This window comes from Bufo gargarizans, chromosome 1 (genome assembly GCF_014858855.1).
Source record: "Bufo gargarizans isolate SCDJY-AF-19 chromosome 1, ASM1485885v1, whole genome shotgun sequence".
NCBI classification, from domain to species: domain Eukaryota; kingdom Metazoa; phylum Chordata; class Amphibia; order Anura; family Bufonidae; genus Bufo; species Bufo gargarizans.
This window is the reverse complement of record NC_058080.1, coordinates 184,467,126-184,479,577: the sequence shown is the minus strand read 5'-3', so window position 1 is coordinate 184,479,577 and position 12,452 is coordinate 184,467,126. Positions and strand designations below refer to the sequence as shown.

The 12,452-nt window shown below is 39.4% G+C and overlaps 1 protein-coding gene across 2 annotated transcripts in view; it reads right to left on the bottom strand.

Annotated features, from left to right (window-relative positions):
* The window catches only part of NR3C2 (nuclear receptor subfamily 3 group C member 2), a 331,201-nt gene that overhangs the window by 22,527 nt on the left and 296,222 nt on the right, over positions 1-12,452 (bottom strand). For both annotated transcript variants that reach the window (XM_044300367.1, XM_044300369.1), the window contains exon 8: positions 2,786-2,943. In XM_044300367.1, the coding sequence (XP_044156302.1) occupies positions 2,786-2,943 (158 nt within the window). The remainder of the gene's footprint in view (positions 1-2,785; positions 2,944-12,452) is intronic.

The window sequence follows — 12,452 nt, the reverse complement described above, 5'->3', positions numbered from 1 at the left end:
TCCTCTGGGCACTCCGGTTTCCTCCCACACTCCAAAGACATACCAATAGGGAACTTAGATTGTGAGCTCAATTGGGGACAGCTTGATGCTAATGTCTGTAAAGCGCTGCAGAATATGTCAGTGCTGTGCTATATAAGTAAAACAGGATGGGTGCTATACACTGGCTATAAAAGCGGCCAAGTGAATAGCCCCATTGACTTCATTTGGTTCTAAAATGGCCATGTGACAGTTGTGTGAATGTAGCCTTAATAATCAGACATACAGTATGGACTATATATATATACACACACATTATCCTGGAGAAAACAAACAGAAAAGGAGGAAGCCATCATGTCACAAGAGCCGTGGTCTAAAAGGTTTTATCAGCTATGAGAGATATACAAAAGTGTGGGCACCATAAACTTTTGCAAACCACTAAATGTGCAGTACAGTTACAGAGAATATTTGCAAACTATTCCTTTCATACAATGTAAACGACTAAATGCATGACTGGCATTGTATAAGAAAGATGTACTTTTAGAAAAATATATCATTGCCAGGGGAATGCTGTCTCCTGCCTCCCACAGCGCTGCTCAAAGAAAAGGAGCAAAAAAAAAACAAAAAAAAAAACCTCCAGAGAAATAATTCCATATGTAAGCTCTTTAAACAACACCAAGCTGTAGTATTCCGGCATGTCCTGAAGTGCACTCATCTCACCCTATGATCGTGTATGAAACATAAATAATGAACACACATTGGAGTCAGAGGTACTCTCGCATGCCAGCAGCAATATAACAAGCCTCAGTACAGTCAAAAGTTGAGCTCAGCATCAAATAAAGTGACCACATATTGCTTCAACAAGACCAACACAGATCAGTTCTGCCTGCTCCAAGATATAGATTACCACGTTTTTTTCCAGACTCATAAAAGTAAAACAGTTTCAGGATAGGGTACAAGGAAATAAAGGGCCTTAGCACATCATTTTAACTTGGCAACATCAAGCCGATCAGGTAGCACAGTCAAAACATCACAGACCGGTGACTAGTCTTTACTATACATTGCAAGAAACCGACAAATCAGAATAATTCACATGATTTTCCAAGTATATAAATCATTTTAATCAGCTGCATATCCCAGCAAGTTTAGCCAAATAGTCTAAGACAAAACACGGAAATAGTTACACTGCAATTAGATCCTTACTTACTGGAGATATCTGAGATAATTAAAATGAAAAGTAATTTGAATAATTATTCCTTCATCGATCTGTCACCAGCCCATGTACAATGTCAGTGCATGACTGCCAGTGAAACTGGGTGTGGTGACATCATGACGTTACCCGATCAGCATGCTGATGTCACCACTGTAATAACTGGAAGGGAACCAGAGGGACATCTAGAAATTAATACCTCTCTCTTAATAAAACAAGTGCTGGAGCTTATATTTCATTTGGTTTTAATATTTTATAATGCTCCATATTAGATTTTTTTATTTTAATTTGAAGTTTCAAACCAGAGCCAGCAAGGGAAAATGTTAACGCTATTATTATTAGAAATCTCTGATCATAAGCTGAACTTTCTACCTTCTGGAAATACAGGAAAAGAGCTCAGGGCTCAGTCATCAAAGCAATGCCTAGTAGAACCTACCACCTCTAAATATTCAGGGAGGAATATTTATTCATTACATTCAATCATTTATTTAAAGGGTAAAAGTCATTTTATAAGACTTCTGACATCCTATGGTGGCATATCTGAAGTTCCATTTCAGTCTGTGGAAGTCCAAGTCTTAGACCTGACCAGTTCAACAAAAACGGTACATATCATTTGCTAAACAACGTGCCTAGTGGTAGAACTTTGTATGAACTGTATGAAGTGCGTATCAAGTACAGAGCCTCTATATGGCAGCCCATTGAGAGGTGACATGTGCCATTAAACTGTACCTTCATTTGAAAAAAAGTTGCATAATGGTTGTGCTTCTTTGTACAGTCATAACTGTGAAGGAATGTGTATTTTTTGGGCTTCCCTAAAATATTTTTTTTTAGCAATAGTATTCCCTATTTCAGCTGCACAGCTAGATGCATTTCTCTCAGAAGCAGGGGGTGTCTCCCTTCTGTAGAATCTGCCAGGACTGTAATGCTATATTGTCATTTCCCTTACTTTCAACTATGTTTGTTCTTAACTCTGAGTAAAGATAATGAGGGGAAAATCAGTTACAGACACACTGGATACTTCTATAATTTTCAAAAGCTGTGAAGAAGCAGTTATTTTATCATGCTCAGGATCTCAGATAGCTCTGACATTCCCCCACTTCCTTTCAGCCATCTTCTGAGTCTCTGTTACTAGGAATGGATCTTGCCTGACAGCAGGCAGTGGACTGCAAATTAGGTGAAAGTGAGACCCTAGTGGGCATGACTTTACAGCTTTTTTCAGATGGATGTAGGTATATTTTTTAAATTAAGTTATTTAGAAATTTGTTAGGCACACCATTCTATATTAAAAATGAAATTGTGTGAAAGTACAATTACTATTTAAGATTTGGCAGAAAACTCAGGATGACAGAATGCCTTCCCCTCTTTGTTCAAGCAATTGGTGGGAGTTACAAGACCTGGACTGCACTGGTGGAAAATTCTACATCTATCAGAGCGCTTAGTATATGACATAATGGGTAAATTATCTGATCCCTGAACTGAACCCAGGATAACTTGATTAGCCCAAGCTCTTCCACTATATATATATATATTTACTCATCTTTATTTACTCATCTGTTAGATTTCTGTAAGAATGCTGAGCAATCAGAGAATGACACTTACATCATGCATGGAGTCGAGGAGTTTAGTTAAGTGGAAATATCGCTGCCAGCTCTGTCCAGCACTGTGTGGGCTCTTCATTAATATTTTCCGCAGTTCTTTAATGTAATTCAGTCTCATTTCTTCAAACGCAGCTTGGCATTTAAGTCCTTCTTTAGGAACTAGTTTGAAGAAAAAAAAAAAAAAGGTACAAGTCACTGAGCAAAATGTTAAGTAGTAGATCATATTATAAGGCATTTTAAGATGGCAAAAATGCATCTCTAAAAAAATTGCAATAACAATATACACATATGACAAGTTTATCTTGTCACTTTACCCATGTTTGAAGGGAGCATACAGCAAAATAAGATTTGTATGGCCAAACATCCACTATAAAGTAAAAATTAGGTAAGACGGGGAGAAAGGGTATCAGATAAAAATGTACAACTACACAGAAAATGTTTTCAACCACAAAATTTGGCCCCTGTCCACTTAATAATGTTCCCTATATTACTCTACTATACGGTTTCTGAAATGTTGCACCAACATAACTTCAACTGAAAAATAAAGTAGAAGAAACAAACTGATCGAAGCGGAGACACAAAAGTCAAGACAAGAGACCGAAATCTTGGGTCTCTGGGTTTATTAAACACACTTGTAACTATGTAGATAACTTCCAGTTCTCTATGGGTTAAGAAGTATATGGAAAACTATATGTAAATAGCAGAAAACAATCTGCTACCACTTGTTGCATGGTTTTTGATTAGAGATAAAAGTTTACAACAAATATGTCACCACCTTCAAATTTGAACAACGACTTTATACGGTGTAAGTTCAGGAAACCTGCACACAACATGTTTATTTATTGCCATGTGCTGCCATCTGATTTCACTGGAAGTAGCAAGTAAATACCACAGTAAATACTCAAGGAAAGTAGATTGTTGACTATTACATCAATATTCATAACAAGCAATGTAATATAATGCTATATATATAATCAATTTACAATAATATAAATTCCATATTTCAATTCACAAACACTCAATGTTGACATCTTAAATTAGGACCGACCAGACTTTTTTGGTATACATATCTAAATGTTGTGAACTTTTAGATAAGTGATATCTTCATTGGGCAGGTTGTCCAGCTTTTAAGTGATGGCCTCTCCTCAAAATAGGTCATTAGTAGCTGATCAGAGGGGGTCCAACTGTCAATGGGAGACTCCCTGTAGTGATGAGGTCCCTCCACAACAAGGTTGATTATGCCAATCACAGCTCTTGTGCCCATATATATCTGTAAAGAATAAATCAAGGCAACTGGACGTACTGTAAATTTCTTGAAAACGTTTCACTCGTTCTTCCAACAAGCTTTCTCAATTCTGAGTGACTGTACAAAAATTCTGGGAATAAATATGTAACTGAATCAACATCTGGTAATTATACCCAGCATTGGGTCAAAGGTGTTGATTCCATTATCCTAATTGGAGTCAGTAGGTGATAAAGACTTCCCAGAAAAAGGTGTCAAGACAGCATTGTATGTGGCAGACAATAGATGTCTAGGAAGCTTCATCTAAAAATTGTGGTGACAGAAATCCACCATCTGGCTATGGCTATGAAGACTACAGTGAACATCAGCAACAGCAAATTATTATTTGATTGAATAGTCCAGGCAGTAAAAACATCACGCCTAACCCTGTTAATCAAAGTGGAGAATATTTGACAGAGCCTCTAGGTGTAACAGCAACACTCCTAGGGGCTAATTTGCATATATTAAAACTTCATTTTTCTCAGCAATGCAGGTACATATGAACATGGGACCAACAGAGATGCCTACAGCTTCCAAGCACACATGTAACAGGTCAGCCAGTTACCCAAGTTCAAATCTGCTGACAGATGCCCTTTAAGGGACACCAACTCCTCAAAAAATTTAGCAGGATGTGTGCTCTCTGCGTGATGACATCACCACACTGGGCGCATCAGCTCTTGCTATCTTCAGTGTCCCCATGTTTTTAAGTCGATGTGGTGAGTGAGGTGAATATTTTTTCTACAGAAAGGGGACCACTACAAGGGTGCATTAATCCTACTGGCAAGTATTAAAAAGGACCATTATTCCTACTGGGGAGCAATAAGAGGAGGCATTAATCCTATTGGGATGCACCAAGCGGGGCCATTATTCCTTCTGGGGAGCAAAATGAGGGCCATTAATCATACTGGGGGCCGTATGGGCCATTATGTATACTGTGAGGGCATTGCAGTGGTTGGGGTGTTAAAAAAATAAATAAAATAAAAAATATAAAATTCATACATTTTTAACAGCCTTTTTAACTTGCTGTTAAAAATGGATGCAAAAGGCCAATACAATGGATAGACGGCAGGAAAATGGATGTACACACTAATGGAAAGTGTCCATGAAAAGCGGTGCGTCTGTTTTTCATGGCCATTTTTTCTGGAATATAGCGTTAATTCTAGAAATGCAAGGGCTCATGCACATGGGAGTATTATGGTTCTGTTTGGTGTTGAGATTCCATGCTAGTCCATGGGGCTTCTCCTGTATGCCTATGATTTCATGGCACATTTCTTAGCACCAATCCGACGGGAAAAAAAACTGCAGCACTCGCCACTGTATTCTACATGAACAAGATTTGCATATAGATAACAATATTTCGGTACATACGGCGCCTGCTGGACCCTTTACAGCACTGGACAGAGGGTCCAAGCCTGTGCACATGAGCAACTTAGGTGGACAAAATCATTTAAATAGTATCATAAAAAAGATCTCTAAATGCATTTAACAATCTATTTCCTCATAGTTACAGAAAGTAAAACAGGTTTTTCAGGTTGAAGATTTGGTGAACACCTTCAATGTTAATTTTATATTATTTTTAAAGAATTGCATTTCAAAGTTTTTATTCAGATTCTAATGTAAAAATCATGCAAGCATGCAAAAAAGATGCCAACTGACAGTAACATACCCTAATGGTTTACTGCTGGCACCCTCTTCAGTACTCAGGTAAGTTTGGTGCTGGACTCTTGATTTTTATAGAAGTCATATATAGCCAGAGAAAGTACATTTACAGGGTTAAACCCACATAACATGACATCAGTGCCACGGCTTGATACAAATCAATATGCAGATCATATGTACTGCTGGTTTTGCCCGATTCAGCCACCCACACTTTCTGTAAGTGTGTGATTACAGAAGTGGGTTTCTTGAAAAGTAGTCAGATTACAAGTCCATTTAAAAGATAAAAGGTCCTTTATGAGCTTATCGTCGCAAAAATAGCCTGAACAAGTTTCATTTAACTTTACCCTTTTCATACCACCCACAAGTCTCCCAGAGAAAACACTCATTAGCTTTCTCTTTTGATGACACATTATTTTTGTCCTTTAAGATTTCCAAAATGGCAAAGTATATTGTCCTAATTCAAGATAAATAGTTTAAGACGCACAGGTCTGAATGACCACCATACGGGGTGCCCACAGTCGAGTAGTAACACCCCACTACTCAAAGAATGGAAATCGTGTATATTAAAAAGAGACTGGGCACACCTCCAGATATTTGGCCACTGTTTTTAATGGTTAAAATAATTAGAAGTAATTTAGACAGACAATAGTAAAAATAATAATATTCAGACTGACATTGGTATATTCAGACAAATAATGATCATAAAATTTTCAGTAGATAATGAGCAATATTAAATAAAATCCTAAATAGGTATTGCTAAAATACTTGACTAGTGAAACTTAAAACACATAAAAAGACTTAGGTCACATAAAATACCAAATCGTTTGTGGTGGTTTAAAGATGGAGCTCGACTGCAGTCATATGAGTGGCATAATAGTCATATAAATAGCCTAATTGCGGAGAATGGCTAGCACTGGTATTGGAGAGTTCCTTGGGAGTTGCCGTTTGAGGTAGTGAACTCCGTGTCTCACAGGCGGCTTTGTACTGCCTATATAGCGCATGCAGTGAATGTGGGTCAATGCAAGGAGAAGTTAAACACACAGCGGCGTCCCGCTGTATGTGTGCTTCAACAGTAGTGTCCTGTTATATTGTGGGTATAATGACCTCTAGGTCGGAATGGTCTTACCCTCTTGGTGCGGCTCCAGCCGTCCTGCAGAAATCGAGTATACTTGCGTTATCTTTCCTCCAGAATTTCTTACCCTAACGTAGACTTGTACACGTGGGTCCGCCGGTTTGGCTTCGGATCCGATTGGGTGTAATTTTCTACGTGGGTTTTCGATGGACACTGAATAGCAGTCTTTGTCCTTGTGGGTAGTGCACTACTCCTTTGGTTGATGGGGGGTCCGACCAGACGCGTTTCGGGGCTGAGATATCCCCTTCTTCAGTGGTAATCAGACCTCCCCCCCCCCCCCCGAAGTGTCTCTTTTATAGTGAAAAAAGGCTTGAAATCTAGGTCCGGCTCAGGTCATCACCCGGAACTACTCCCAGTTTTTTATTTATTTAACCCTTGCATATCTTTTTACAGCTTGAGCGCAATGATTCCATTCTTTAATACATCCTCCCATTTTTTTCTCTTTTTTTTCTTTCCTTATTCGTACGTATAGCACACTCATCTATAGTTTCATATGTGATATAGGTGACTACAATGTATGTATACACACATCTATGTATTTTTCCTCATAATTATCCATTCTATTTTAAAACAGAGTTCATATATGATTCCGGGAGGCCTCAATGCGGAATACGAGTTGTTTGGTTTCTTGTGAACTCAGTGGGGGCTTCCTGCCGGGGGTGATCTCCACTTAACGTTTTCAGCAGTTGGGTGGATTTCCCCCTCGGCAGTGAGCCCTCAAGGCACTAACGTGTTCCGGATGGAGGACCCCTCATTGCAAAACTTAATTATCACAAATTATTATTTATTAATAAAAAACTATGCTTTTGGAAGATAGTGTGTGTATATATATAAAATTACAAAAAATTATATACCCTACCACATATAACCTATGGGAAATATCCGTGTTCCATCCCTCATGCACTAATTCTATAATTATAAATGTACGTGTCCACAATATTAACTATAAATTCGGGTATATTACGTGCCTTGTTCTTCGTGCATTGCATACTATATTTTATGACATATTTTATGATATATTTTATAATATATTCCATATATTTTATCACTATTATCACTGTTTATTTAGACGTAATTATACCAATGTTATAGAGTGTCATTATATGAACTCTGTTTTAAAATAGAATGGATAATTATGAGGAAAAATACATAGATGTGTGTATACATACATTGTAGTCACCTATATCACATATGAAACTATAGATGAGTGTGCTATACGTACGAATAAGGAAAGAAAAAAAAGAGAAAAAAATGGGAGGATGTATTAAAGAATGGAATCATTGCGCTCAAGCTGTAAAAAGATATGCAAGGGTTAAATAAATAAAAAAATGGGAGTAGTTCCGGGTGATGACCTGAGCCGGACCTAGATTTCAAGCCTTTTTTCACTATAAAAGAGACACTTCGGGGGGGGGGGGGGGGGAGGTCTGATTACCACTGAAGAAGGGGATATCTCAGCCCCGAAACGCGTCTGGTCGGACCCCCCATCAACCAAAGGAGTAGTGCACTACCCACAAGGACAAAGACTGCTATTCAGTGTCCATCGAAAACCCACGTAGAAAATTACACCCAATCGGATCCGAAGCCAAACCGGCGGACCCACGTGTACAAGTCTACGTTAGGGTAAGAAATTCTGGAGGAAAGATAACGCAAGTATACTCGATTTCTGCAGGACGGCTGGAGCCGCACCAAGAGGGTAAGACCATTCCGACCTAGAGGTCATTATACCCACAATATAACAGGACACTACTGTTGAAGCACACATACAGCGGGACGCCGCTGTGTGTTTAACTTCTCCTTGCATTGACCCACATTCACTGCATGCGCTATATAGGCAGTACAAAGCCGCCTGTGAGACACGGAGTTCACTACCTCAAACGGCAACTCCCAAGGAACTCTCCAATACCAGTGCTAGCCATTCTCCGCAATTAGGCTATTTATATGACTATTATGCCACTCATATGACTGCAGTCGAGCTCCATCTTTAAACCACCACAAACGATTTGGTATTTTATGTGACCTAAGTCTTTTTATGTGTTTTAAGTTTCACTAGTCAAGTATTTTAGCAATACCTATTTAGGATTTTATTTAATATTGCTCATTATCTACTGAAAATTTTATGATCATTATTTGTCTGAATATACCAATGTCAGTCTGAATATTATTATTTTTACTATTGTCTGTCTAAATTACTTCTAATTATTTTAACCATTAAAAACAGTGGCCAAATATCTGGAGGTGTGCCCAGTCTCTTTTTAATATTGTCCTAATGTTTACTGAAGACTACCAGCAGGCCCCTACACAAATGAGGGAGCATTGCTCCTGGAGAACAGGGGAAACAACGAGTGAAAGTAAAGCTCCCCATACATACCAGATTATCATGGGGGCTTGTATCGCATGAACAAGCATAGTTAGATGAGCCTGCATTAAGCCGCTGCCACACATCTCTGGTCAAGGCTTATGAAATGATCTTACACTGCCCATCAAATACACAATCAACCATCCACCCAAAAAATAAAAATAAAATTATGTGCAAAGTTTCAGAACTGAAACAGACTTCCACTGGTTAGAAGTTGTAATTTTTACTCAGAAACAAGGCAATATTGACACAAATATCCATTGTCAGGCATGTTGCTCTATGCTTAGCTTTAAGCTCAAGGTTCCAAAGCTCAAAGCGCAATTCCATATACTGAAAACTCAAAAAAAAAATATATATTTTGAGTAAATTGAGTACAAATATCTAATTCACAATAATTAGATGCTATTGTTAACTTTCTAACCAGTAATAATAAAATACATCAAATTGTAGCTTACTCATCCCATTAAAGTTGAAGGGTCACTCCTGCAAAAAAATGTCAAAATTAAAGGGAGTTTGTCATCAGAAAATTCCTTGTTAAACCGGGCACAATGCCTTGTAGGACCAGCTCAGCTGAATATAATGATGTATTTCACCTAGTGGTCCATTGCTTCATTCTGGACCCCCACTTTTAATCAATATGCAAACAAGCAGTTAAGTGCACTGAGGGGGGACTCGGGACACTATGTGCACCCCTGCTTTCTTAATTGACAAGGATAATAAGAAGATTATACAGGAACCTGGCTCTGTCAATCAAGAAGGAGAAGGAGGGGCTGGCAGAGGAAGCAGGACGATAAAGGGTGCATAGAGTAGCTCAGGCCTGCCCTTGGTGCACTTAGATGCTCATTTGCATATGAATTTAAAGACTTCCTTTAGTTATTTAGTCAAAGTCATGGAGCTTTACTCACAGGAAACGAGTGGTGGTTGGATTTGAATAAATAGGGCAAAATCAAATCTATTGTTTAAACCTAATTTTTATGTTAAACACATTTTTTTTTTACAATTTTTTTGTGAATTTGGTTTTTAATTTCCATGTTACCATATATATATATATATATATATATATATATATAAATATTATAAAGCTGAGTGTATGTGTGTATGTCCACTAACTACTAAAAGAATTTGCACCGTCGCATTTACAATCACAAAATTTGGCACACAGGTACATCAGGTGTCCGGGAAGGTTTTAGACCGGGTCTCAGCTCTCTAACACGTACCGTTCCTAAGATATTCCCAAAAAAAGCATTAGCCAATAGAAGCCTGGTCACATGATCCTTATCAGCCAATAGAAGCTCGCAGGCCCTTAGTCTCCACATACACACAGTTTTACACCAGGTTTCCATAACAACCCAATTTTCTTCACTGCTGTACGTCAGCTTTAAAGGGGCAGGACTTAAAAACCCCACCCCAGGTCCCCCTAAGCCACGCGCCGACCTGGTTAGGCCACGCCCCTCCCACTCTGCAGCCGACAAGGATTAAAAAAAGAAAGCTGTCAGATGCAGGGGTGGGAGGGAGGGTGACTTTTTCCCTGCAGCTCACGCTCAGACAGCACAGTGCTGCGCCCTGTGTCCATCCAGGCCCTGCGCTGGGTGGAGGACAGAGAGTCTGAAAGCCGGACTGTCCGGCCTAAAACTGGACCTCTGGCCACCCTAGGGGTAGGCTGCTGTGTAGGTCACAGTTAAGGGGATGGTCCGCTATGGAGGTCAGTGTTAAGGGACAGATTGCTGTAGAGGCCACTGTTAAGGGGTCGGGTTGTTGTGGAAATCACTGTTAACAAGACGGGGTACTGTAGAGGTCACTCATAAAGAACTCAGGGCTATGTTTAATGTTTAATAGTGAAAGTAAGAGCATTTTCACACGCACAATGCGAAGGCAACTCAAGGGATTGGGACTGAACAGCTGTGTAGCCGTAAGAAAACCTCATCAGTGAGGCAAACCAGAAAAAATAAGGCTTCAATTTGCTAGGGAGCATAAAGATTGGACTCTGGAGCAATGGAAGACGGTCATGTTGTCTGATGAGTCCAGATTTACCCTGTTCCAGAGTGATGGGGGAATCAGGGTAAGAAGAGAGGCAGATGAAGTGATGCACCCATCATGCCTAGTGCCTACAAGCCTGTGGGGGCAGTGCTATGATCTGGGGTTGCTGCAGTTGGTCAGGTCTAGGTTCAGCAACAGTATGTGCTCCAAGAATCAGGTCAGCTGACTACCTGAACATACTGAATGACCAGGTTATTCCATCAATGGATTTGTTCTTCCCTGATGGCATGGGCATATTCCAAGATGACAATGCCAGGATTCATCGGGCTCAAATTGTGAAAGAGTGGTTCAGGGAGCATGAGAGTGTGCCAAACTAGGGGGACTGGTGGGTAGTGGTACCATCCCAGTCTCACCTGTTCTTGGATAAACCCTTTTTAGCGCCAATAGTGGTAGGTCAGTGTCAAGCTACTCAAGTATAGCTACTCAGGGGACCGCCCACAGGGAAGAGGCTGAAACGCAGCAACTTCCGGTCATGCGCAAAAGTGCAGCCGGACACTTCCCCTTCCGGCCGGCCGAACATATCGGCTCCAGACACCCTCTTTTCCCTGTGTGCGGTCCCCTGACAAAGTTTTGACGCCCTTTTTTCGTTTTTTGGCGCCTTTTTGCCAATTAGATGCCATTTTAACAATAAACTTACAGTATAAATACCTGTGACCACAGACAGAGAGAATATTTCTCCTGATGACATGCCTGTCCCGAAACGCGTTGAGCCGGATTTTTACATTTAATGCAATAAAGACCTGAAGAGAAGCACCCCTGTGATTGGCTGCCTTCATCCGTTAAAACTCTAGAAGCGATCCAGGCTGGGGGGGTGTTTGGTTTGCAGGTGTTTTATGCTTATCCTGGTAAACCGCCCCCCTCGTGAAGTGAGTAAATGAACCTACGATACCACATTATTTTATTATATGTAATCGTATCCTTTTAAACAGATTTTTTTATTAGATATAACCAATTCGCCCCACTATACTACACTATATCGTGTACGACACTGCAAAATACAGTCTCTTAGGAACACTACATAACGTCTCGAGTGCCTATCTGTGTGTATAATCTTTTATGTAGATCTTTTATATAAATATATATATATATATATATATATATAAATTTTATCCTATATATTATTAATTATTATTTTTATCTCTATATATATCCACACATCTTTTATTATACTCTTTTACTAATGTTATGTTGATGTAAGACCC